The sequence below is a fragment of the Silurus meridionalis genome, chromosome 28 (assembly GCF_014805685.1).
Source record: "Silurus meridionalis isolate SWU-2019-XX chromosome 28, ASM1480568v1, whole genome shotgun sequence".
NCBI lineage: Eukaryota > Metazoa > Chordata > Actinopteri > Siluriformes > Siluridae > Silurus > Silurus meridionalis.
Genome location: NC_060911.1, coordinates 14,806,841 through 14,834,732, shown reverse-complemented (window position 1 = coordinate 14,834,732; position 27,892 = coordinate 14,806,841). Strand labels below are relative to the sequence as shown.

Sequence of the window (27,892 nt, the reverse complement as noted above, 5' to 3'; positions counted from 1 at the left end):
TCCTTCTATGATGAACTTACCATGATTTTGGTCTTGCCCATCATTCACAGTTCACAATTCTCAGAACAGATTATGTGCTTGACCAATCATCCACATCAGTCAAAAGCCCTGACAGGTCCTGCACCTTAAATATCGACAGCTGCCCATTTACAAAAACATCTGGCACTCAAGTCAAGAAATTCTCAATAGTTCAGTAACACAATGACAAAGAAGTGAGGCATAAGTCTTGTTTATTCAAATACATTAGAGATACAGCCAGAATGATAGCTGAGGCTTTTGAGATCTTTTTTCCTACATGAAGTTTAGCCTAAAAGGAATCTACAGCTTTGCAGAATTTCCTGTTTCTAGGACAAAGGAATTCTTGTGGATTTTCTTTTATATGTAATAGGATTTATAATAAATATACAAAAACCCCATGTTGAATCCGTCAAGTTGACATACATCCAGAAAAGTTTTTTTTTTCCTTTAGATGTTTATAATATTTGTACACAACATAGATAATTTATCTTCAGGTTCATATGCAAAGTTCGATTTCAATTTGAAAGATGAAATATGGTGATCTTTATGAAGACTGTTTCGATTTGGAAAAAGATTCAGATAGGCAGCACCTTCATTATATCCCCAGTTTTAAAAATGTTAAAATATCTGTATTTCTCAAGTAAATATACATAGTTTCTAAAATTTAAATGCATTCCCCATCTTCCATTTCATAATTTTTTTAATCAAAATAAACCTAAAAATGACTGATTGTAGTAAAAAAAAAGAACATCAGAACATCTGTATTTCAATAGAATAGTGTTATTAATCCAGTGTGTATGATCAGGTAAAAAGCTAAAAGTGTAATGCCAATGAAAGTAGAAGTGATGAAACAGAAATCCATATTATGGAAAGTGAGCTTCTAATCACTGGTGACATGGAATTACCTGCAAAATAAAAACATACATAAAATAAAATGCACACAAACACAAATGTGTATATATATATTTAGCCCAAAATTGAATTATTATAAGATTTTGGATTAGTTTAAATTAATAGGAACATAGTAAAGTCATTGTAAGTGAATACTGACCAAGAATCTGAGTGACATTGACAGAGTTTGGATCGACTTTGAAGGTCAAGCCATTAAGTCCATTTAGAAAGACGGTTTTCACCTGGCTCGCATTAGCATTTGGGCCGTTAGAATTCATATAAAGGTTGCTCGTTGTAATAGTAGATCCATTGCTGATGGAACACACGAGGAGAAATGCAGGTTCAGTTTCAATCATTAATCAACAAATTTACCAAATAATCAAGAAAAATATTCAGGAGCTTTTTTTATCTTCCTTCATACCTGAATTTTAGAATTTGCATGAGGATGAAGTTTGTAAAGTTTCTCCTGAACAATGGTTCAACCTAAAAAAAGGGTATCAACAGCAATGTCAAACACTCAGGTTGGTTAAGCGGAAATACATTTGTGCACCAAGGCATGTTCAATAAATCTGAAATATTTATATGACTTCATAGGAAAACGAACGGAAATTCTAAAATACACATTTCCTATATGACTTTACCAACATTTAAACCATTATGAGTTCTTCAGGTTCTTCTATGCCAATAGAATTATTATTTTAGAATCATAAATGGAAGCATTATCTAAAAACATACCTGATTACGGATATTTGTAGAGTTTGCTGTAAACTCTGGAGAGCTGGTGTTGGCCAGTGCTGCATTAAAGGTTTCACTGATGCTGAAGATCAAGCTGAAAATTGCAGTTGCACTGGGAATCGATGGACTGATGGTTGTTGAAGAGGTGGTTGTAGATGCACTTGGGTTTGTTGAAGAGGTGGTTGTAGATGCACTTGGGTTTGTAGTGTTTGTTGAAGAGGAGTTTGTAGATCCACTTGGGTTTGTAGTGTTTGTTGAAGAGGAGTTTGTAGATGCATTTGGGTTTGTAGTGTTTGTTGAAGAGGAGTTTGTAGATCCACTTGGGTTTGTAGTGTTTGTTGAAGAGGAGTTTGTAGATCCACTTGGGTTTGTAGTGTTTGTTGAAGAGGAGTTTGTAGATGCATTTGGGTTTGTAGTGTTTGTTGAAGAGGAGTTTGTAGATGCACTTGGGTTTGTAGTGTTTGTTGAAGAGGTGTTTGTTACTGTTGATTCAGGGGTTACATTTTAATTTAAATGTCCACATGTTCCAAAGAGATGATAAAATGCATATTAAAAGCTGTATACTGACCTGGAACCTGGGCGACAGTTATAGAATTTGGGATAATGTTTAAGCTTGAGTTGGCTGTAGTCGCATTAAAAAGGGCGCTTTGTACTGAGGAGTTACTTGGGATGGTGCCATTCGCACTAAACTGAAGAGTGGAATCTGTAATTGTAGAGCCACTCCTAAAACAGAATGAATAACAGTTAATAACAGAATGAAATTATAATCTTTAAGCAGAAACAATAATAAATAATTAGATTGAATATATCTATATATTATTTCTCACCTGAAACTATTAATAATCATCCGGATGAAGTTTGCAAAGGCCTTTCTATAAATAGATTCAAGCTGAAAAGTATAATTTATTACATATTTTATTGGTTTATTTAGATTCAGATGTATGTGTTCCACATGGTAACCCAGTTATTAATAAGTTGGCAGTAGCAAAAATCTTCCTCTTAAAAAATATAAATAAAAGTACAACTGTTAACACAAAGAAAGAAATCATACCTGACCACGAATAAGTAGAACTTTTGCTGCAAACTCAGGAGAGTTGGTGTTGGTCAATGCTGGATTAAAGGTTTCATTGATGCTAAAGACCAAGTTGAACGTGGCAGCTGCTACAGAATCTACTGATGGAGGGTTTGTAGATGTACTCGGTGTCAAGTGTTTGTTAAAGAGGTGTTTGTAGGCGTGTTTGGTGTTGACGTGTTTGTTGAAGAGGAGTTTGTAGATGCACTTGGGTTTGTAGTGTTTGTTGAAGAGGTGTTTGTAGATGTGTTTGGTGTTGACGTGTTTGTTGAAGAGGAGTTTGTAGATGCACTTGGGTTTGTAGTGTTTGTTGAAGAGGAGTTTGTAGATCCACTTGGGTTTGTAATGTTTGTTGAAGAGGTGTTTGTAGGCGTGTTTGGTGTTGACGTGTTTGTTGAAGAGGAATTTGTAGATGCACTTGGGTTTGTAGTGTTTGTTGAAGAGGAATTTGTAGATGCACTTGGGTTGGTAGTGTTTGTTGAAGAGGAGTTTGTAGATGCACTTGTGTTTGTTGTTGACGTGTTTGTTGAAGAGGAGTTTGTCACTGTTGATTCAGGGTTAAATTTTAATTAAAATGTACACATGTTCTAAAAGATGATAAAATGCATATTAAAAGCTGTATACTGACCTGGAACCTGGGCGACAGTTATAGAATTTGGGATAATGTTTAAGCTTGAGTTGGCTGTAGTCGCATTAAAAAGGGCGCTTTGTACTGAGGAGTTACTTGGGATGGTGCCATTCGCACTAAACTGAAGAGTGGAATCTGTAATTGTAGAGCCACTCCTAAAACAGAATGAATAACAGTTAATAACAGAATGAAATTATAATCTTTAAGCAGAAACAATAATAAATAATTAGATTGAATATATCTATATATTATTTCTCACCTGAAACTATTAATAATCATCCGGATGAAGTTTGCAAAGGCCTTTCTATAAATAGATTCAAGCTGAAAAGTATAATTTATTACATATTTTATTGGTTTATTTAGATTCAGATGTATGTGTTCCACATGGTAACCCAGTTATTAATAAGTTGGCAGTAGCAAAAATCTTCCTCTTAAAAAATATAAATAAAAGTACAACTGTTAACACAAAGAAAGAAATCATACCTGACCACGAATAAGTAGAACTTTTGCTGCAAACTCAGGAGAGTTGGTGTTGGTCAATGCTGGATTAAAGGTTTCATTGATGCTAAAGACCAAGTTGAACGTGGCAGCTGCTACAGAATCTACTGATGGAGGGTTTGTAGATGTACTCGGTGTCGAAGTGTTTGTTAAAGAGGTGTTTGTAGACGTGTTTGGTGTTGACGTGTTTGTTGAAGAGGAGTTTGTAGATGCACTTGGGTTTGTAGTGTTTGTTGAAGAGGTGTTTGTAGATGTGTTTGGTGTTGACGTGTTTGTTGAAGAGGAGTTTGTAGATGCACTTGGGTTTGTAGTGTTTGTTGAAGAGGAGTTTGTAGATCCACTTGGGTTTGTAATGTTTGTTGAAGAGGTGTTTGTAGACGTGTTTGGTGTTGACGTGTTTGTTGAAGAGGAATTTGTAGATGCACTTGGGTTTGTAGTGTTTGTTGAAGAGGAATTTGTAGATGCACTTGGGTTGGTAGTGTTTGTTGAAGAGGAGTTTGTAGATGCACTTGTGTTTGTTGTTGACGTGTTTGTTGAAGAGGAGTTTGTCACTGTTGATTCAGGGGTTAAATTTTAATTAAAATGTACACATGTTCTAAAAAGATGATAAAATGCATATTAAAAGCTGTATACTGACCAGGAACCTGGGCAACAGTTATAGAATTCGGGATAATGTTTAAGCTTGAGTTGGCTGTAGTTGCATTAAGAAGGGCGCTTTGTAATGAGGAGTTATTTGGGATGGTGCCATTCGCACTAAACTGAAGAGTGGAATCTGTAATTGTAGAGCCACTCCTAAAACAGAATGAATAACAGTTAATAACAGGATGAAATTATAATCTTTAAGCAGAAACAATAATAAATAATTAGATTGAATATATCTATATATTATTTCTCACCTGAAACTATTAATAATCATCCGGATGAAGTTTGCAAAGGCCTTTCTATAAATAGGTTCAAGCTGAAAAGTATAATTTATTACATATTTTACTGGTTTATTTAGATTCAGATGTATGTGTTCCACATGGTATCCCATGGTAATCTTGAGCAGTACGAGGAGCAAAAATCTTTTCTTATTTGGAAAAATATATAAAAGTACAACTGTTAACAAATAAAGTAAGAAATCATACCTGACCACGAATAAAAACAACTTTTGTTGCAAACTCAGGAGAGTTGGTGTTGGTCAATGCTGGATTAAATATTTCATTGATGCTAAAGACCAAGTTGAATGTGGCAGCTGCTGCAGAATCTACTGATGGAGGGTTTGTAGATGTACTCGGTGTCGAAGTGTTTGTTGAAGAGGTGTTTGTAGACGTGTTTGGTGTTGAAGTGTTTGTTGAAGAGGTGTTTGTAGACGTGTTCGGTGTTGATGTGTTCGTTGAAGAGGTGTTTGTGGACATGTTCGGGGTCGATGTGTTTGTTGAAGAGGTGTTTGTAGACGTGTTTGGTGTTGAAGAGGTGTTTGTAGACGTGTTTGGTTTTGAAGTGTTTGTTGAAGAGGTGTTTGTAGACGTGTTCGGTGTCGAAGTGTTTGTAGAAGAGCTGTTTGTAGACGTGTTCGGTGTCGAAGTGTTTGTTGAAGAGGTGTTTGTAGACGTGTTGGGTGTCGAAGTGTTTGTAGAAGAGCCGTTTGTAGACGTGTTGGGGTTTGACGTATTTGTTGAAGAGGTGTTTGTAGACGTGTTCGGTGTCGAAGTGTTTGTCGAAGAGGTGTTTGTAGACGTGTTTGGTGTTGACGTGTTTGTCGAAGAGGCGTTTGTAGACATGTTTGGGTTTGACGTATTTGTTGAAGAGGTGTTTGTAGACGTGTTTGGTACCGAAATGTTTGTAGAAGAGCCGTTTGTAGACGTGTTCGGAGTCGACGTGTTTGTTGAAGAGGCGTTTGTAGACGTGTTCGGGTTTGACGTATTTGTTGAAGAGGTGTTTGTAGATGTGTTTGGTGTCGAAGTGTTTGTTGAAGAGGTGTTTGTAGACGTGTTCGGTGTCGAAGTGTTTGTTGAAGAGGCGTTTGTAGACGTGTTCGGTGTCGAAATGTTTGTAGAAGAGGCGTTTGTAGACGTGTTCGGTGTCGAAGTGTTTGTTGAAGAGGTGTTTGTAGACGTGTTCGGTGTCAAAATGTTTGTAGAAGAGCCGTTTGTAGACGTGTTCGGTGTCGAAGTGTTTGTTGAAGAGGTGTTTGTAGACGTGTTCGGTGTCAAAATGTTTGTAGAAGAGCCGTTTGTAGGCGTGTTCGGTGTCGAAGTGTTTGTTGAAGAGGTGTTTGTAGACGTGTTCGTGTCGAAGTGTTTGTAGAAGAGCTGTTTGTAGACGTGTTCGTGTCAAGTGTTTGTTGAAGAGGTGTTTGTAGACGTGTTCGGTGTCGAAGTGTTTGTAGAAGAGCCGTTTGTAGACGTGTTCGGTGTCGAAGTGTTTGTTGAAGAGGTGTTTGTAGACGTGTTCGGTGTCGACGTGTTTGTAGAAGAGGCGTTTGTAGACGTGTTCGGTGTCGACGTGTTTGTAGAAGAGGCGTTTGTAGACGTGTTCGGTGTCGAAGTGTTTGTTGAAGAGGCGTTTGTAGACGTGTTCGGTGTCGAAGTGTTTGTTGAAGAGGCGTTTGTAGACGTGTTCGGTGTCGAAATGTTTGTAGAAGAGCCGTTTGTAGACGTGTTCGGTGTCGACGTGTTTGTAGAAGAGGCGTTTGTAGACGTGTTCGGTGTCGAAGTGTTTGTTGAAGAGGTGTTTGTAGATGTGTTCGGGTTTGACGTATTTGTTGAAGAGGTGTTTGTAGACGTGTTCGGTGTCGAAGTGTTTGTTGAAGAGGTGTTTGTAGACGTGTTTGGTGTTGACGTGTTTGTCAAAGAGGCGTTTGTAGACATGTTCGGGTTTGACGTATTTGTTGAAGAGGTGTTTGTAGACGTGTTTGGTGCCGAAATGTTTGTAGAAGAGCCGTTTGTAGACGTGTTCGGTGTCGACGTGTTTGTTGAAGAGGTGTTTGTAGACGTGTTTGGTGTTGAAGAGGTGTTTGTAGACGTGTTTGGTTTTGAAGTGTTTGTTGAAGAGGTGTTTGTAGACGTGTTGGGTGTCAAGTGTTTGTTGAAGAGACGTTTGTAGGCGTGTTGGGGTTTGGCGTATTTGTTGAAGAGGTGTTTGTAGGCGTGTTCGGTGTCGAAGTGTTTGTCGAAGAGGTGTTTGTAGACGTGTTTGGTGTTGACGTGTTTGTCGAAGAGGCGTTTGTAGACATGTTTGGGTTTGGCGTATTTGTTGAAGAGGTGTTTGTAGACGTGTTTGGTACCGAAATGTTTGTAGAAGAGCCGTTTGTAGACGTGTTCGAGTCGACGTGTTTGTTGAAGAGGCGTTTGTAGGCGTGTTCGGGTTTGACGTATTTGTTGAAGAGGTGTTTGTAGATGTGTTTGGTGTCGAAGTGTTTGTTGAAGAGGTGTTTGTAGACGTGTTCGGTGTCAAGTGTTTGTTGAAGAGGCGTTTGTAGACGTGTTCGTGTCGAAATGTTTGTAGAAGAGGCGTTTGTAGACGTGTTCGGTGTCAAGTGTTTGTTGAAGAGGTGTTTGTAGACGTGTTCGGTGTCAAAATGTTTGTAGAAGAGCCGTTTGTAGACGTGTTCGGTGTCGAAGTGTTTGTTGAAGAGGTGTTTGTAGACGTGTTCGGTGTCGAAATGTTTGTAGAAGAGCCGTTTGTAGACGTGTTCGTGTCAAGTGTTTGTTGAAGAGGTGTTTGTAGACGTGTTCGGTGTCGAAATGTTTGTAGAAGAGCCGTTTGTAGACGTGTTCGGTGTCGACGTGTTTGTAGAAGAGGCGTTTGTAGACGTGTTCGGTGTCGAAGTGTTTGTTGAAGAGGTGTTTGTAGATGTGTTCAGTGTCGAAGTGTTTGTTGAAGAGGTGTTTGTAGATGTACTCGGGGTTGAAGACGAGTTTGTAGAAGTTGTATTTGTTGAAGTAGTATTTGCTGAAGTAGTATTCAAGGAAGTCTGATTATTTATAGTGTCTGCCATTGCACTTGCAACTGTAACAGAAGAAACAATAACCATTGGTTTCAAAAAGTGTACAGCATGCATATTGTCAACAGGAATATAAAAGCTCAGTTAAGACATAAGAAATTGATCAATAAATATCTAGTACTTTGAAAATACAATACATTATTGATGCTGACCGGAAAAAGAATTGAATACTATGCACAAAATTGAGACTAAGTAAGACTTTAGGATCATTCGGAGATATTTCTAAAACAAATAAATTGTGCTGAAGTAGCAAATGATTACTAATGAAGTACCTGACAACTCAGCTGTTTAGACTGGAATTGAATTATGGATAACACTATCTGGGTTTTGGCAAAAGAATCAAGTTTAAATGACCCTCAATGCCCAAACCATGCCATTTAAAAAGGTTCAAAACATTTTGTCAAGAACAAATAAATAAATATGATGATATTAATCTTAAAAATAAGGTTATACTTGTCAAATTTTGTAAATTTCAAAGTATAAATTTCAAAAAAGGGAAAAGGAGCAGGAAGAGTTAAGGAGGGAGGATGAAGAGAAGGCAGAAGAATTTGGATAGTGTAAAATTAAACTATGGAGGGAAAGTAGAAGGACAAGGTACAGATCAGAAGTAAAAAAAAAAGAATCCCACCCAGACTTGACCGTGTAATAAATCAAGGGTCTCGCCTTAAGAGAAGCTGTGGAATGAGTTCAATCCCCCCAAACTTAAACAGATCCACAATGGATTTAGACCATTTTGGAATTAAATATGAACTGTAAAATTGAAGTGCATGTAAAAGCTTAAAGATTTTAAGACATTTTGGGTCCATCAAACTGTCAGAGTGGGATAGATACTGCTCCTCACGCATGAAAATAGTTCCTACAGCCATCAGCCAATCAGATTCAGCCATGAACAAAATACCTTTGCATCCCTTTTCTTTTACATCTGAGTTTAGGTTGCACAATTAAAAAATTAAAAAAATGGGTGCAGGAAAATACCACAGGCAGTTGTTTGAAACACGTGTAACAAGTTGGAACAGTGTTTGGATTTACCTTGAATCCATTGCCAGCTGCTTTTAAGTTCTCCCTCATATTTGATGCTCAATCCCACAATACGTTTGAGAATTTCCTGAAGTATTTGTCGAAACACTTTGGAATTTTTCAACGTACTAATTTTATAACATAAAACAGCTTTTTAGTGGCGTGGCCCATTTTTACTTTACACGTTCGACGTCCTGTTTATTCGCCGAGTGTGTGAGATTTGGGCGTAAACCCTATTCGGCATTTTGACGAGAAAAGACTTGTAAAGACTTACCAATCAGACTCAAAACTGCCAGTACCAGCCTCCAATCCATTGCGGGATTTTTTTTTAATCTTCAAAATACAAATTAAAAAATCCATTTGTACAAAATAAATCACAAAAATATTTTTCTCACGTGGAAATAATTTTCATTTTATTGATCAGTTGAATGAAAAAAAAAAAAATTACAAATATATTGAATTACTTTTTTTTTCATCTTTATGATGTGATATAAATTGGATAAAACACCGAGTGAGTGATTACTTCAGTGACCGCTACAATTTTATATTAAACATTTCTCTCCAAATGAGACTGAAACACATTTATACACGTATTTTTCTTAGTGATTGAGTCTAAATCTAGGAAAAGAATTAAATAAATACTTACATATTTCCACAGCTAACAGATGCAGAGAGATCCAGTGAATGTGTCCAAGTGTAAAAGAGAAAGCAGGTGAATGGTATATTGAACTCAAGGATGTAAGAATGCAGTGCTGTATTTACTACACCAAACCCATGATGTCGAAAGGAACTCGCAGCCAATCACACCTGAATTCTTATGTATAACCTGAAAAACAGCATTATTGTTCAGTGAGGTTTCTTGCCTTTTGGTTAAAAAGTTTACATTGGGGAAACCTGGAACGAAAATCAAGAAAATGCTATTCTGTTGTTCTTAAAATCTTAAAATTGATACCCAATTTTAGTGTTAAAACACAACAACAACAACAACAAAAAAAAAAACCCAAAAAAAACAAGTGTAAATCAGATTTTGGTCTTTAGAAAAAGCTGCTTTTTAAACTACTACTACTACTAAACTTCTAGATTAAATTAAAATCCAACATGTATCTTGAACTTAATATTCTACTATATATTATTACAATTGATAAAATATTCTAATATATTTGTATCACTTCATTTTATAGCTTTTTTTCTATTTTAAGTAATTTCTCATTTATATTTTTAGGAGACGCTCAGGTTAGATTTGAAGATTGAACATTTGAAGAACTTTTCTAGTACAATTGTTTTGATAGTAGTTGGAAAGCTGCTCATTTTCTCAAGTTTTCAATTGTTTCTGTTGAGGACTTGTTGATGTTAGGAATTGAATGTGACGCAATAGAAAAAGGTTTCCAATCATCCGCAGACTGGTTTTTCTTGTGGTGCTTCTTTTTGGGGATTAAGCAATTAAAAAAATATGCTTTATTCATTAAAAATGTATACTTTTATCTTTTGTGTATATAAATATAAACACATGTATCACTTTTCAGTTATCATTACCGTTTCATGCCGTCATGCCCAGACAAAAACTTAATTAATAGAGAGTTTTATTTTGCGATCTACGGTGTCTTTTCCGATCAGGGAACAATCGCACAGCATGGCGCAAAGGTTCTTCTTCAGTTTAATGCAGATAACAGACAAGTAAATATACACACTTTAATAAACCTGAGCTAAAATTAGTCCTGATTGGGTTAAATGACAAAGAAACCAGAGAAGTGTGAGTCCAGACAAAGACATTCTGTACACCTTACATACGCACATCGTAAAGATCCTACAGACTCACCACACACCACATAGGAATGTGTTTAGAGAACCAGTGTGAGGCTCATCTTAATACTAACACACTTATTTATATAAAGGTATATTAACATGTATAATTCACATAATCAAACCCATCTTCATTTATTTTTCATTTACAAACATTTACATTTAAAATACTTATTTCTTTGCTGCTGTAACAGAGAAATTTCCTCACGGTGAGACGAATAAAGTTATATCTTAGCTTAGCATACACCATTATTACTTATAATGATCTTGAACAGTTACGGGTTAAGGGCCTTGCTCAAGGGCCCAGTTGTAGCAGCTTTGCAGTCTTGGAATAAGAAAGGGATAGGTGTTAAATACAGATTCTGGAATCTTCTTTTCTAGGCTCTCAGTATTTATGGGTAAATGGTGTGTGTGTGTGTGTATATATATATATATATATATATATATATATATATATATATATATATATATTCCTAGATACTTTTATATGTACTTTTAGCAAGAATAAAACACCAGCACAAAGCAAGTGCTCTTTTAAACAGTCATTGCGATATTTCTTGGATTAAAGCTGAATAAAGCAGTTATTGTGATATGTCTTGGATTAAAGCTGAGGGTGTGGCTCTCTAAAGAGCACTCTGTACAAACAAGTAAAATGCCTCTCATAGCATGTCTTCAGCATCACGTAGTAGTCAACAGCGACATCTACTGGTCATTAGCAAAACTTTATTCAACATATCAAACTCGAATCCTTTGCCGCCTTAGAAAATCATTTGACAGCCTTCATTGACAGTGCCCCCTGTCGGCTTCAGATAAAGTAAATAAAGTTTCAAAGCCATAGTGGTCTGAAAACACAATTTCAGGATGCTGCATCCGAGGACTTTGATTGAATGTGTGTTTCTTAACCTGATCGATGTAAAGTAATAAATAAATACAGAGAGAGTTATTAAACAATATGTTAAGGAGTAGATATATTTATACAGTCTTAAAGGTACAACTGTCCCTTTAGGAGCAGCCATAATGCTGATGTTGCTCTTGGTGACAATGATTATGAATTTATTTACAGTATAAATTTCGTTCACTCATTAATTTTCAGTATTTTCTAAACAAATAGTGTTATTTCCTTGTGAAATGAGTAGGAAATGCTCTATTCTGATATCATACTGGATGTATGGGTTGAATGGCCATAAGTAAAATAACAATGTATTTTTAGCAAGAATTTGAAATTAACACCAGCACAAAGCAAGTGCTCTTTTAAACAGTCATTGCGATATTTCTTGGATTAAAGCTGAATAAAGCAGTTATTGTGATATGTCTTGGATTAAAGCTGAGGTGTGGCTCTCTAAAGAGCACTCTGTACAAACAAGTAAAATGCCTCTCATAGCATGTCTTCAGCATCACGTAGTAGTCAACAGCGACATCTACTGGTCATTAGCAAAACTTTATTCAACATATCAAACTCGAATCCTTTGCCGCCTTAGAAAATCATTTGACAGCCTTCATTGACAGTGCCCCCTGTCGGCTTCAGATAAAGTAAATAAAGTTTCAAAGCCATAGTGGTCTGAAAACACAATTTCAGGATGCTGCATCCGAGGACTTTGATTGAATGTGTGTTTCTTAACCTGATCGATGTAAAGTAATAAATAAATACAGAGAGAGTTATTAAACAATATGTTAAGGAGTAGATATATTTATACAGTCTTAAAGGTACAACTGTCCCTTTAGGAGCAGCCATAATGCTGATGTTGCTCTTGGTGACAATGATTATGAATTTATTTACAGTATAAATTTCGTTCACTCATTAATTTTCAGTATTTTCTAAACAAATAGTGTTATTTCCTTGTGAAATGAGTAGGAAATGCTCTATTCTGATATCATACTGGATGTATGGGTTGAATGGCCATAAGTAAAATAACAATGTATTTTTAGCAAGAATTTGAAATTAAAAACCAGCACAAAACAAGTGTCTCAAGACATTGGATTAAAGCTGAAAGCTCATGCAGGACTTCACAATCCCGATTAAACTAATGGTCTAACTCTAGGTGTTGAAAAGGAAAAGTAGGCATAGGATGTATGTATGATAATCAACCATGATTTCAACACTAGCTTGAAAAGTAAATGATAATGAGTTTATTGCCTGCATGACTAAACTATGCTAATTCTGTGACATCCCATAATAATGCTTCACCAACACTATTAAGATAAGTCAAGGCAGTGCATAGAGTCTGTTTTAAATTACTTAGAAATCCAGTGTTTTATGTTTTCCTCAGTAGGCTGATTTAAAAGTCGAAAAGGTCGAGTTTCTGTTGTACAGTACACTGAACTTGCAGGCTTTACTTCCTCTAGTCTAAAGATACAAGAACGTTGTTTGGGTATCTGGAGCACAATGCCTAGACTGACAGGCAGCACAGAATTAAAATAAAGTGTTGGATTCACCAGCCTGTAGGTAGTAGAACATGTAAGAAAAAGATTAGTGGAAATAGAAGCAAATCAAATCAAATTTTATTTGTCACATACACACATACAGGGTATGAAATGCAGTAAAACGCTTTTTACAACCGTCCGGCATGAGGGAATAGGATGGGGAGAAAAATAAAACAAAGAAAAAGAAGGCAGATATATAAAGTATAAAAACTATATAAAGTACAAGAATATATAAAGATATATATGAGAAAAACGGTGTATATAAAAATATGCTAATGGCAGTAATCAGTAAAACGTAAACAATTTAAGGTGGTTTTGTGATTGTCCATAAAGTATTCATGTGCGGTATGGTGTGGTGTAAAGGGTCCGTGTGCGGTATGGTGTGGTGTAAAATAAAATGTAAAGCGCACTGTGCTGTGTGAGTCCAGAGTTCAAAGTGTCATAGTGCGAAAAGTGAGATATATGCAGCTAAAAAGTGTGATAATGGAGTGAGTGGGCCAGTTCTAGATCCTGGGTGTTTCCTGGTTTAAACTCCGAATTGCCTGCGGGAAGAAGCTCCTCCTCATTCTCTCTGCCACTGGCAGAAAGAGTCAGGCTGCTCGTTGAACACACACACTTTAACTCAGCAGTAGAATCAGGTCCGAAAGCAAGCTCATTAGTACTATGAGGGGTAAGTGTGTATACATAACAGTCTCTGCTTCCACCCACAGATTTGGCAGTGTGATTAACTAGTCTCCACATGTTTTTGTTTCATATCAATGAGGTGGGTCTGGATGCTCTAACCATGTTTTTAGAGCATACTTATAAACAGAGTATATAGTTACTGCTTTACCTTCAGACAGCTAACAAGCCCTTGTAAGTGCCACCAGCTCTGCAGATGTGTATGGTAATGATTTGGCTTCAACGATTTCATCTTACAACCGCATACCCACATAAATACACACCATCAGAGCGCAAACTGTTCAGTATGCTTAAGGAAATTGTGCACATCATCTGAACCGTTTGATCAATTTAATCCTGGAAACTATGTTAGTGTGCAACTGTAACTGAATGTGCTGTTTTTCTTGCTGATTGTGGACAACCTTTCTTAATGCATTGTGACAAAGTGTTTGAGTTCTAGCCATCCTCCTTTCCCTCTGACCAATCCAAAGTTGCTTACGTTATTTTGCTGCTTTTGGGGGAGGCCAGGTTGCGGGTCACTGCAGAGTTGGAGTGTCAGTCAGACATGTGTTCCTCGTATACTGTGTTTTCGGTGAGCTTGAAAAATGTTTTTACTTCACATGTCGACTAGCAACAGTGAGTTGAACCCTGCCTACCAGTCCCTGATGGCTGTCCTGAGAATGCTATATTTATATTTGACAGGTTCTGTTTCCAGGTCCTCCAATGGTGCCTTAACTCACCTCTGTTCTATAACCTGGTGGGAAACCGCACCCTAGCCCTTCTTTGACATTTTGTGTGACCTTCTCTCAGGAGGAAAGCTCAAGATTTATGGCCACCTGCCCCACCTGCACCCAGCACAAGGAATCTTAGACCCCTCCTGCTGGTCTGTTTCACACACTCCAAGTTCCCAATGCCCGTGGTCACACCTTCCCATGGACTCACCTGACTACCAATGCCATCCTCTTAGTGATTGACTGGTTTTCAATCATGGCCCACTGTGTCTCTGTACAAAAGCTAGTCTCTTCAAGTCCATTTAAAGCTTTGCTCATTGGGCCAATCACAAGTGCCACCATGGGTGGGTCAGAAGGTCTGGCAATCGACCCCAGACCTGCCACTAAAGGTCGCCTTTAGGAAGCTTGCCCCATACTTTATTGGACCTTCCTGCTACATGCATCATGAACATTCATTTACTGTTGCATTTGCGGCATTTAGCCGACGCCCTTGTCCAGAGCGACGTACAAAAATGTGCTTTGAGTTTCTAGCAATGAATAAATCTTGCAAAAGAAGATTGCACGTGGGGTGCAATCTTCAAGATTGAAGATCTTGAAGATTGCGTGGGGTGCAAGAGAAAATTGCATATTCAGGTAAACTGTTTGTTTTTTGTTTGGTTCATTTGAGTGAAGAGGCCATTTGATGTTTTTAAGGCCCCCACACTCCCCAGTAATGTTACAGGCCTGCAACAGATAAGGGTGTGGTTGGTGTGTGAGTGTGGGCCCATGCTGGTATATTGGCGTAATTGTATGGCCTGGTATATAGTTCTAATTAATGACTTCTTCAAGTGAAGTTTGTTTGGTACTTTATACTAATAGTTTTAATGTTAATAGGACCTGAGGTGCATTTTTTCCCTTTATCTCCCCTAAAGGGAAGATAACATGGGAAGATAACATCTTGACATGTTGAAGGAGGCTGATGAGGCAACCTTGCAAGACCTGTTCATGCCCAAGGTTGACTGTCTGTAGTAATTTCCAGTGATTTAAAATGATTTACAAAGGCACACATCTGTGTATAAAAGTATCCACAATTTACAATGCATTTCCCAGTCCTGAAGTCAAAGGAATTCTAGAAACTTTGGTCATGGAAGTGACTAAGAACCCAATTCAGGGTTTTGTAAAATGTTTTGTAAAACAACTAGGAATACCAGAAAAAAAATCAGAAATACACCATTAAACTGGTCTGTATGGTATAGAGGCTGGACAGAAGCCATTCTCAATGGCAAAATGGTAAATATCATACACTGTAACAAAAACTATTATTATTTATAAGTTTACTTTCATACATACATGGTTACTTACATTTCATTGATGGTTTATGATTATTGTACACTTAAAAAGAATTTAAGTTGGTTTGCATAGGTACGTGTTTGGAAAGTATACTGTATGGTAAACATTAATTTATTAAATTAAACTATTGATGGTTGAACAAAAAAAACCCAATAGATTTAAATAGAAGTAAAAGAAAATCATTGTGGAGAACTTTTCAGGCCAATCATAACCCTCATTAAGTCTCCAGTTATAACCGTTTTGTATTTTTTATGTAAAGGTTTTGTTTAAAAAAAAAAAAAACCTAAGTGTTAACTTATTAATGATTATATTTTTATATGGGTGATTGTGTATGTTCTTTGATCAGGTCTAGAGCTCGAAGTGCAATGCCATTGATAGTAGAAGTGTTAGAACAGACATCAATATCATGGAAAGTGAGCTTGCAATCGCTGGTGGCATGGAATTACCTGCAAAATAATAATTATATAATTAAATGCACAAAAAATAGATATTTATGTGTAAAGCAATTTGGTGTATTTTTAAATAATAAGTAGCACAGGTTTCTGTGATGTTATACTGACCAAGAGTGACACTGACGGAGTTCGGATCCACATTAAAGTTAAAGAGGGGAATTCCGCTGAGGAAGACGGTTTTCACCTGACTCAGAGTAACATTTGGGTCACTAGGATTCATATAAAGTTTGCTCTCTGTAATAGTAGATCCATTCCTGAGAAGACACACATGTAGAGATACAGGTTCAAATTCAACCAGTAATCAACAAATAAATTGAATAAACAAGTGAAAATATTCTGGACCATAACTTAGCTCATACCTGAATCTTACTATCTGCATGATGATGAAGGATGTGAAAAATCTCCTGAAATATGGTTCAACCTAATGGAAATGAGAAATAAATCAGATGTTAACAGCAATGTAAAACTTTCTGAGAACACATTTGGAAAAGGAAATAGTTAAATGATTCTGTGCTTTATGGTATGTTTATTTAATATAACCTTCAGTATTTACAGTGCATTATAAAAGTAAGCACAAAAGTAAGACTCCTGACTTGTCTCAGTTGTATGAGACTAAATTACAAATGGTTGCATTGAAAAGTCTTTTGGGCCACACATGTACCAGCTTTGCACACAATGATGAAGTGATTTTCTACAGACTTGCTTCAGGTTGTTCAGGTCGGTTGAGTGACACTTGTCAGACTGCAATTTTTAAACAGTGTCACAGAAGATCTCACCTGACAACCAAACTTTCTTTCACATGCTTTCAGATGAATTTTTTTTTTTATCAAAAGTTTTATTTTTGCTGTCATTCCACACAGGCCAGTGTTATGATATGGTTGACTAGTGCACCACTATGCTACTCCCAGTCACTGGAATGTTTAGCTACTTTAAAGAGATTCTTGGCCTCTCCAGGCTTCTTTCACAAATGTACTTTGTTAGAGCATTGAGTTTTGACAGATAGACTTTCCTAATCATTTGTATTACTTTAAGTGACTTTTGTGGTATGCTCTTTTGTCTTCATTGATACTTTCAGATTTACAGCACGACTACTTCTCTTTTAACAATGGGGTTTTTATCCTGAGAATGTGATTGCATCTTTACAATGTACATTTAGATGTGCCCATGTTTAGATTCACCCATGGAGTCTCACAGGGGTCTAAATACTTTTGCAAGCACAGGGGTCTGAATACTTACAGGGGTCTCACAGGGGTCTGAATACTTATGCAAGCAACATATTTAAAACATTTTTCGTTTTCACATAAATCCCCTTTTCTCCTCAAAGAAAAACCATTGTCACCACACAATAATTAAATTTGAGTTCCATTGTTTTAAAATGAAAATTCAAACACCATGAAATTTCAATGGTCAAAGCTATGAATATACTTTTTATATTTACAGCACTGTAATTGACTTTATAAACTTTATATGACTATGTATAATGCAGATATTATACATGTTTTATGTTACTTCTTAACAGAAAGCCATGATTTGGACCATCGTACTTCTCCTATATAAACAGAATTACTCACCTGGACGAACGAGTGCTATGACATGTTTTCAAAAATATATAATCGAAAACATTTTCAGTAAAACACACCTGATTACGGATACTCGTCGATTTTGCTGCAAACTGTGGAGAGCTGTTACTGGCCAGCGCTGCATCAAAAGTTTCTATGATACTAAAGGTCAATTTGAATGCTGGGTCTGTTGAAGGTATTGCTGTTGAAGGGCTGCTTGTAGCTGTGCTTGCGGTTGAAGTTGTGCTTACGGTTGAAGTTGTGCTTACGGTTGAAGTTGTGCTTACGGTTGAAGTTGTGTTTGAAACTATTAAATAGAGTTTGAATTTTATTTCGAATATAAACATGTACACAAATCAGTTAATAATATGCAAACTGAAAGTGTGTACTGACCAGAAACCAGGGTGACATTTATAGAATCTGTAGAAATGTTCAAGCCTGTGGTGTTCATCGCATTAACAAGGGTATCTTTTACAATGCTGCCAGTTGGGATAGTGCCAGTACTAAATTCAAGTGTAGAATTTGTCACAATGGAACCACTCCTGAAACACAAGCAAAGATAAATCCAGGTTTAAATTGTGAATCATCAAAGCAGAGAAAAACCTGATTAAATATTTAAACAACATATTTCTTACCAGAAATTAAAAATGATCATTCTGAGGAAGTTTGCAAAGGCTCGTTTGTAAATTGGTTCAAGCTGTAAAACATTAATTTTTGAAAATGAATAGAGTTTTCATAATGCCTGTCACAACATAGACACGGTCACAACATAGATACCTTTAAAGTTAACAAGTATGTAAAGAGACTCTAATGTTGAAATGCAAAAATTGCCCCATTGCATGGCAAATGAATTCAGAACATTTATAGTGAGACAAGACTGAAGAATCATACATGACCAGTATAATTGTAAATTATTATTTAAATCACCAATTAAACATACCCTTTTACGGATATTTGTAGCTTTTGTTGTAAACTCAGGAGAGTTCTGAATGGACAGTGCTGGATCAAATTGTTCATTGATGCTAAAGACCAAGATGTATGCTGCAGTTACTTCAGGAGTGCTTGTTGAAGGGGTATTTGTAGATGGGACCGTGGTTGCAGTGGTATTTGTAGATGGGACCGTGGTTGCAGTGGTATTTGTAGATGGGGCCGTGGTTGCAGTGGTATTTGTAGATGGGACCGTGGTTGCAGTGGTACTATTAGATGTGCTTGGGGTTGAACTGGTGTTTGTAGACGTGCTCTGGGTTGACGTGTTGTTTGTAGATGTGCTTGGGGTTGTAGGAGAGTCTGTTGCCGAAGTGTTTGTCACTACAAGATGAAAGGTTACATTAAAATCAAATTTGCTTTGTTTGCTTCTGCTAGTTAATAGGTTAATTTTTGTTTGTAGGTTTATTAAAATTATAGATTTTGAAGGTGTATACTGACCAGTAACCTGGGTGACATTTATAGAATCTGTAGAAATGTTCAAGCCTGTGGTGTTCGCCGCATTAACAAAGGTATCTTTTACACTGGTGCCAGTTGGGATAGTGCCAGTACTAAATTCAAGTGTAGAATTTGTCACAATGGAACCACTCCTGAAACCCAAGCAAAGATAAATCCAGGTTTAAATTGTGAATCATCAAAGATGAGAAAAACCTGATTAAATATTTAAACAACATATTTCTTACCAGAAATTGAAAATGATCATTCTGAGGAAGTTTGCAAAGGCTCGTTTGTAAATTGGTTCAAGCTGTAAAACATATATTTTTAAAAATGAATACAGTTTTCATAATGCCTTTCACAACATGGACACGGTCACAACAAAGTTAACAAGTATGTAAAGAGACTCTAATGTTGAAATGCAGAAATTGCCCCATTGCATGGCAAATGAATTCAGAACATTTATAGTGAGACAAGACTGAAGAATCATACATGACCAGTATAATTGTAAATTATTATTTAAATCACCAATGAAACATACCCTTTTACGGATATTTGTAGCTTTTGTTGTAAACTCAGGAGAGTTCTGAATGGACAGTGCTGGATCAAATTGTTCATTGATGCTGAAGACCAAGATGTATGCTGCAGCTACTGCAGGAGTGCTTGTTGAAGGGGTATTTGTAGATGGGGTCGTGGTTGCAGTGGTATTTGTAGATGGGGCCGTGGTTGCAGTGGTATTTGTAGATGGGATCGTGGTTGCAGTGGTATTTGTAGATGGGATCGTGGTTGCAGTGGTGCTATTAGATGTGCTTGGGGTTGAACTGGTGTTTGTAGACGTGCTCTGGGTTGACGTGGTGTTTGTAGATGTGCTTGGGGTTGTAGGAGAGTCTGTTGCCAAAGTGTTTGTCACTACAAGATGAAAGGTTACATTAAAATAAAACATTTGATTTGTTTGCTACTGCTAGTTAATAGGTTAAGTTTTGTTTGTAGGTTTATTAAAATTATATATTTTTAAGGTGTATACTGACCAGAAACCTGGGTGACATTTATAGAATCTGTAGAAATGTTCAAGCCTGTGGTGTTCGCCGCATTAACAAAGGTATCTTTTACACTGGTGCCAGTTGGGATAGTGCCAGTACTAAATTCAAGTGTAGAATTTGTCACAATGGAACCACTCCTGAAACCCAAGCAAAGATAAATCCAGGTTTAAATTGTGAATCATCAAAGATGAGAAAAACCTGATTAAATATTTAAACAACATATTTCTTACCAGAAATTGAAAATGATCATTCTGAGGAAGTTTGCAAAGGCTCGTTTGTAAATTGGTTCAAGCTGTAAAACATATATTTTTAAAAATGAATACAGTTTTCATAATGCCTTTCACAACATGGACACGGTCACAACAAAGTTAACAAGTATGTAAAGAGACTCTAATGTTGAAATGCAGAAATTGCCCCATTGCATGGCAAATGAATTCAGAACATTTATAGTGAGACAAGACTGAAGAATCATACATGACCAGTATAATTGTAAATTATTATTTAAATCACCAATGAAACATACCCTTTTACGGATATTTGTAGCTTTTGTTGTAAACTCAGGAGAGCTGGAATTGGACAGTGCTTGAACAAATGGTTCATTGATGCTGAAGACCAAGATGTATGCTGCAGCTACTGCAGGAGTGCTTGTTGAAGTTGTGCTTACGGTTGAAGTTGTGCTTACGGTTGAAGTTGTGCTTACGGTTGAAGTTGTGCTTACGGTTGAAGTTGTGCTTACGGTTGAAGTTGTGCTTACGGTTGAAGTTGTGCTTACGGTTGAAGTTGTGCTTACGGTTGAAGTTGTGCTTACGGTTGAAGTTGTGCTTACGGTTGAAGTTGTGCTTACGGTTGAAGTTGTGCTTACGGTTGAAGTTGTGCTTACGGTTGAAGTTGTGCTTACGGTTGAAGTTGTGCTTACGGTTGAAGTTGTGCTTACGGTTGAAGTTGTGCTTACGGTTGAAGTTGTGCTTACGGTTGAAGTTGTGCTTACGGTTGAAGTTGTGCTTACGGTTGAAGTTGTGCTTACGGTTGAAGTTGTGCTTACGGTTGAAGTTGTGCTTACGGTTGAAGTTGTGCTTACGGTTGAAGTTGTGCTTACGGTTGAAGTTGTGCTTACGGTTGAAGTTGTGCTTACGGTTGAAGTTGTGCTTACGGTTGAAGTTGTGCTTACGGTTGAAGTTGTGCTTACGGTTGAAGTTGTGCTTACGGTTGAAGTTGTGCTTACGGTTGAAGTTGTGCTTACGGTTGAAGTTGTGCTTACGGTTGAAGTTGTGCTTACGGTTGAAGTTGTGCTTACGGTTGAAGTTGTGCTTACGGTTGAAGTTGTGCTTACGGTTGAAGTTGTGCTTACGGTTGAAGTTGTGCTTACGGTTGAAGTTGTGCTTACGGTTGAAGTTGTGCTTACGGTTGAAGTTGTGCTTACGGTTGAAGTTGTGCTTACGGTTGAAGTTGTGCTTACGGTTGAAGTTGTGCTACGGTTGAAGTTGTGCTTACGGTTGAAGTTGTGCTTACGGTTGAAGTTGTGCTTACGGTTGAAGTTGTGCTTACGGTTGAAGTTGTGCTTACGGTTGAAGTTGTGCTTACGGTTGAAGTTGTGCTTACGGTTGAAGTTGTGCTTACGGTTGAAGTTGTGCTTACGGTTGAAGTTGTGCTTACGGTTGAAGTTGTGCTTACGGTTGAAGTTGTGCTTACGGTTGAAGTTGTGCTTACGGTTGAAGTTGTGCTTACGGTTGAAGTTGTGCTTACGGTTGAAGTTGTGCTTACGGTTGAAGTTGTGTTTGAAACTATTAAATAGAGTTTGAATTTTATTTCGAATATAAACATGTACACAAATCAGTTAATAATATGCAAACTGAAGGTGTATACTGACCAGAAACCTGGGTGACACTTATAGAATTTGTACTAATGTTTAAATTTGTGGTATTAGCTGCATCAACAAGAGCGCTTGTAACTGTGGAGTTATTTGGGATGGTGGCAGAATTATTAAATTCAAGAATGGAGTCTGTCACAATAGAACCACTCCTGAAACAGAAGCATAGTTAAATACAGGTTAAAGTTCTGAATCATCTAATGTAAAGAAAAAATGTTCAGAATAATGTTATGTATTACTTCATACCTGAAACTAAGAATTATCATCCGGATAAAGTTTCTAAAGGCTCGTCTGTAAATGGGCTCAAGCTGAAAAATATTATTATTTCAAAGTTCATATATGCTTTTCATTAAACATGACCTTAAATACATTGGTAGTTTTGTGATGTTAAAACTATTAAGTAGGTCATATACATATAATATACTTTGTGCAAAAGTCCAGTACATAGTCTAAATGTGTCCATTTTTATCCAGAACATTGCTGATGTAGATACAATTCTTCACATTGTCTTATATGGCAGTTAAATTATCCAGGTGACAAGTTATTCGCTTTGTTTTAATCATTAAAATAGAATGTAAATTATACATTTCAATCACCAATAAAACATACCGCGTTACGGAGAGTTGTAGATTTTGCTGTAAACTCAGGAGAGCTGGTATTGGACAGTGCTGGAACAAATGGTTCATTGATGCTAAAACTCAAGTTAAATGCTGCAGCTACTACAGAAGGTGTTGTAGGTCTGCTTGCCAGGGTTGTGGTTGTGGTTGTGGTTGAGGTGATTGTAGATGGGTTTGGGGTTGAGACGTTTGTAGGTGGGCTTGGGGATGAGGCGTTTGTAGGTGGAATTGGGGATGAGGCGTTTGCAGGTGGTCTTGGGCTTGAGGCATTTGTAGGTGGGCTTGGGGATGAGGTGTTCGTAGGTGGGCTTGGGCTTGAGGTGTTTGTAGGTGGGCTTGGGGATGAGGCATTTGTAGGTGGGCTTGGGCTTGAGGCGTTCGTAGGTGGGCTTGGGGATGAGGCGTTTGTAGGTGGGCTTGGGCTTGAAGCGTTTGTAGGTGGGCTTGGGCTTGAGGCATTTGTAGGTGGGCTTGGGGATGAGGCGTTTGTAGGTGGGCTTGGGGATGAGGCGTTTGTAGGTGGGCTTGGGGATGAGGCGTTTGTAGGTGGGCTTGGGGATGAGGCGTTTGTAGGTGGGCTGGGGATGAGGCGTTTGTAGGTGGGCTGGGGATGAGGCGTTTGTAGGTGGGCTTGGGCTTGAGGCGTTTGTAGGTGGGCTGGGGCTTGAGGCGTTTGTAGGTGGGCTGGGGCTTGAGGCGTTCGTGGGTGGGCTGGGGCTTGAGGCGTTCGTAGGTGGGCTTGGGCTTGAGGCGTTCGTGGGTGGGCTTGTGGGTGGGCTTGGGCTTGAGGCGTTCGTGGGTGGGCTTGGGCTTGAGGCGTTCGTAGGTGGGCTTGGGCTTGAGGCGTTGTAGGTGGGCTTGGGCTTGAGGCGTTCGTGGGTGGGCTTGTAGGTGGGCTTGGGCTTGAGGCGTTCGTAGGTGGGCTTGGGGATGAGGCGTTTGTAGGTGGGCTTGGGGATGAGGCGTTTGTAGGTGGGCTTGGGGATGAGGCGTTTGTAGGTGGGCTTGGGGATGAGGCGTTTGTAGGTGGGCTTGGGGATGAGGCGTTTGTAGGTGGGCTGGGGCTTGAGGCGTTTGTAGGTGGGCTTGGGCTTGAGGCGTTGTAGGTGGGCTTGGGCTTGAGGCGTTGTAGGTGGGCTTGGGGATGAGGCGTTCGAGGTGGGCTTGGGGATGAGGCGTTCGTAGGTGGGCTTGGGCTTGAGGCGTTCGTAGGTGGGCTTGGGCTTGAGGCGTTTGTCGGTGGGCTTGGGCTTGAGGCGTTTGTAGGTGGGCTTGGGGATGAGGCGTTTGTAGGTGGGCTTGGGCTTGATGCGTTCGTAGGTGGGCTTGGGGATGAAGCGTTTGTCGGTGGACTTGGGGATGAAGCGTTTGTAGGTGGGCTTGGGCTTGAGGCGTTTGTAGGTGGGCTTGGGGATGAGACGTTTGTAGGTGGGCTTGGGGATGAGACATTTGTAGGTGGGCTTGGGGATGAGACGTTTGTAGATGGGCTTTGAGTTGAATTGTCATTATTCGGGTTTGAAATGGTGCTTGTCGGTGTGCTTGGGGTTGGAGGAGGGTCTGTTGGCACTGTAAGTTGAGAGGTTAAAGTGAAATCAGAATATACACAAATCTAGATTGTTATTAAAATACAATATATTTGGGGTGCATACTGACCAGGAACCTGGGTGACACTTATAGAATCTTTAGAAATGTTTAAAGCTGAGTTGTTAGCTGCTTCAACAAGAGTGCTTGTAACTGAAGAGTTATTTGGGATAATAGCAGAATTATTAAATTGAAGAATGGAGTCTGTCACAATAGAACCACTCCTGAAACAGAAGCATAGTTAAATACTGGGTGAAATTCTGAATCATCAATGTAAAGAAAATTAAAGAAAAATAGTAATGTCTTTATATATTATTTCTTACTTGAAACTAAGAATTATCATTCGGATGAAGTTTGGAAAGGCTCGGCTGTAAATTGGTTCCAGCTAAAAAAAATAATTAGTTGAAAATGAATAGATTTTTCATAAAGCTTGACCGCATATACATTGCCAGTTTTGTTCTGTCACTCTCAGGGCTAGATTTTGTTAAAGCTATTGAGTATGTCATGTACAGAGACTTCAAATGCAGACAATTGCCCCATAGCATAGCAAATGTAATTGATTTCACAATTTTATAGGAAGACAAAAGAAAAAAATAATTTATGACCAGTAAGTCTTCCACGAGTATCCAATCTTATCCAGAAATTTGGTCTTCATTATATTCTTGCAGAAGGCACAACTGATTTCATCTCTAGCTAGTCTATTAAGTTGTATTTTGTTCACCTGACTTAGTTGTGGTTTTTAATTGTTTGGAATGAAAAGCTACAAAAACTGTCAAAAGTTGGAAGCACCTATACTTTTATAGTTTGAGACACATGCATGTGACTTGAAAAAGATTTTGTGGACATATGAGTTCAAGTTTGACATTTTTGTCAAACAGAGAAGGTGTCAAACATGAAGTTTGGAAATGTTGGGTTTGTTTTGTAGCAACATGGCTACCGTTCTATATTTCAACACAATTCAATTCTATCTAGACTGCTGCCAGCATCTATCATGGAATTGCTTGCCCAGTCACCGCATTTAAATCTTAAAACTGCTCAGGGATGAACTGGATCCCAAGAATTTTGAGGGAACATCTGTACATTCATATTATAATGAATATATTGTATATAAATGACCTAGTGTGGAACATGCATGTGTCTCCCAAATTAATAAAAGACAAGAAAACCTTTGACAGACACTTTATTTAACCTTGTATTTTTTTATTTAAGATTAAACTGGATTTTAAGTGAACATTTGCATCACTAATAAAACATACCTGTTTACGGATATTTGTAGCTTTTTCTGTAAACTCAGGAGAGCTATTATTGGCCAGTGCTGGAACAAAGGGTTCATTGATGCTAAAGGCCAAGCTGAATGCTGCAGCCACTACAGAAGGTGTTGTGGGGGTGTTTGTAGATTTTGCCGGGGTTGGGGTTGGGGTTGAAGGTTGGCTTGGAGTTGAGGTGTTTGTAGGTGGCATTGGGGTTGAGACATTTGTAGGTGGGTTTGGGGATGAGATGTTTGTAGGTGGACTTAAGGTTGAGGTATTTGTAGGTGGGATTGGGGTTGAGGTGTTTGTAGGTGGCATTGGGGTTGAGGCATTTGTAGGTGGGATTGGGGATGAGACGTTTGTAGGTGGGCTTGAGGTGTTTGTAGGTGGGATTGGGGTTGTGGTGTTTGTAGGTGGGATTGGGGTTGAGGTATTTGTAGGTGGGATTGGGGTTGAAGTAGTATTTGCCACTGAGCTGTTTGTAAGTGGGATTGAGTTTAAGGTGGTGTTTGCCACTAAGCTGTTTATAGGTGGGATTGGGATCGAAGTGGTGTTTGCCACTGAGCTGTTTGTAAGTGGGATTGAGTTTAAGGTGGTGTTTGCCACTGAGCTGTTTGTAGGTGGGATTAAGTTTAAGGTGGTGTTTGCCACTGAGCTGTTTGTAGGTGGGATTGGGATCAAAGTGGTGTTTGCCACTGAGCTGTTTGTAGGTGGGATTAGGATCGAAGTGGTGTTTGCCACTGAGCTGTTTGTAGGTGGGATTGAGATCGAAGTGGTGTTTGCCACTGAGCTGTTTGTAGGTGGGATTAGGATTGAAGTGGTGTTTGCCACTGAGCTGTTTGTAGGTGGGATTGGGGTCGAAGTGGTGTTTGTCTCTGAGCTGTTTGTAGGTGGGATTGAGTTTAAGGTGGTGTTTGCCACTGAGCTGTTTGTAGGTGGGATTGAGTTTAAGGTGGTGTTTGCCACTGAGCTGTTTGTAGGTGGGATTGGGATCGAAGTGGTGTTTGCCACTGAGCTGTTTGTAGGTGGGATTGGGATCGAAGTGGTGTTTGCCACTGAGCTGTTTGTTGGTGGGATTGGGGTCGAAGTGGTGTTTGTCTCTGAGCTGTTTGTTGGTGGGATTGGGATCAAGTGGTGTTTGCCACTGAGCTGTTTGTAGGTGGGATTGGGGTTGAAGTGGTGTTTGCCACTGAGCTGTTTGTAGGTGGGATTGGGGTTGAAGTGGTGTTTGTCTCTGAGCTGTTTGTAGGTGGGCTTGAGTTTAAGGTAGTGTTTGCCACTGAGCTGTTTGTAGGTGGGATTGGGGTTGAAGTGGTGTTTGTCTCTGAGCTGTTTGTAGGTGGGATTGGGATCAAAGTGGTGTTTGCCACTGAGCTGTTTGTAGGTGGGATTGTGATTGAAGTGGTGTTTTCCACTGAGCTGTTTGTAGGTGGGATTGGGATCAAAGTGGTGTTTGCCACTGAGCTGTTTGTAAGTGGGATTGTGATTGAAGTGGTGTTTGCCACTGAGCTGTTTGTAAGTGGGATTGAGTTTAAGGTGGTGTTTGCCACTGAGCTGTTTGTAGGTGGGATTGGGATCGAAGTGGTGTTTGCCACTGAGCTGTTTGTAGGTGGGATTGGGGTCAAAGTGGTGTTTGTCTCTGAGCTGTTTGTAGGTGGGATTGGGGTCAAAGTGGTGTTTGTCTCTGAGTTGTTTGTCGGTGAGATTGGGGTTGAAGTGGTGTTTGCCACTGAGCTGTTTGTAAGTGGGATTGGGATCAAAGTTGTGTTTGTCTCTGAGCTGTTTGTAGTTGGGCTTGAGTTTAAGGTAGTGTTTGTCTCTGAGCTGTTTGTAGGTGAGATTGTGGTCAAAGTGGTGTTTGCCACTGAGTTGTTTGTAGATGTGCTTTGGGTCGAAGTGGTGTTCGTTTCTGTTAGTTGTAAAGTTAAATTAGAATTAGAATTTATACATCTCCAAAACGTTTTGTAAATGCAGTATCCTTTAAAGTGTATACTGACCAGTAAGCAGGGTAACATTTATAGAATCTGGAATAATGTTCAGGGTTGAGTTGATGTTCGCATTAACAAGTGTTTCTTTTAATATGGTGCTATTTGGGATGGTGCCACTGGCATTAAATTTAAGGGTGGAAAATGTCACAGTAGAACCATTGCTGAAAGAAAAATATTTACATACATTGATCAAAAACATAGATCAAAAACCAATATATATTAAAACATAAATATATTATATAATATATATTATATATATAATTTTGATCTTTTTATTGAATTCATTATTTTATTTTTTATTATTTTTTTACCTGAAGCTAAGGATTTCCAT

The 27,892-nt window shown here is 38.4% G+C and overlaps 2 protein-coding genes and 1 long non-coding RNA gene across 3 annotated transcripts; 1 reads left to right on the top strand and 2 right to left on the bottom strand.

Annotated features, from left to right (window-relative positions):
- Positions 1-213: 213 nt before the first annotated feature.
- On the bottom strand, positions 214-27,892 carry LOC124381210. The gene is made up of 26 exons (XM_046842628.1): positions 27,873-27,892; positions 25,580-27,482; positions 24,647-24,708; positions 22,126-22,277; positions 19,760-20,127; positions 19,467-19,528; positions 19,225-19,373; positions 18,740-19,107; positions 18,435-18,496; positions 18,193-18,341; positions 17,880-18,106; positions 16,600-16,661; positions 16,349-16,494; positions 14,228-14,267; positions 7,516-7,778; positions 4,480-4,486; positions 3,974-4,393; positions 3,441-3,499; positions 3,345-3,351; positions 2,696-3,260; positions 2,472-2,533; positions 2,213-2,367; positions 1,645-2,126; positions 1,331-1,392; positions 1,070-1,221; positions 214-923 (listed from the first exon to the last, which is right to left on the bottom strand). The coding sequence occupies exons 1-26, from the start codon at positions 27,890-27,892 to the stop codon at positions 832-834; spliced, it is 6,096 nt and encodes a 2,031-aa protein (XP_046698584.1). The 3' UTR covers positions 214-831.
- On the top strand, positions 4,976-7,830 carry LOC124381098. The gene is made up of 2 exons (XM_046842474.1): positions 4,976-6,095; positions 7,712-7,830. Exons 1-2 carry the CDS (start codon positions 5,049-5,051, stop codon positions 7,802-7,804), a joined length of 1,140 nt encoding a protein of 379 aa, XP_046698430.1. The 5' UTR covers positions 4,976-5,048; the 3' UTR covers positions 7,805-7,830.
- On the bottom strand, positions 20,171-20,916 carry LOC124381108. The gene is made up of 3 exons (XR_006924793.1): positions 20,782-20,916; positions 20,489-20,550; positions 20,171-20,395 (listed from the first exon to the last, which is right to left on the bottom strand). It is a non-coding gene; the product is annotated as an uncharacterized LOC124381108 (long non-coding RNA).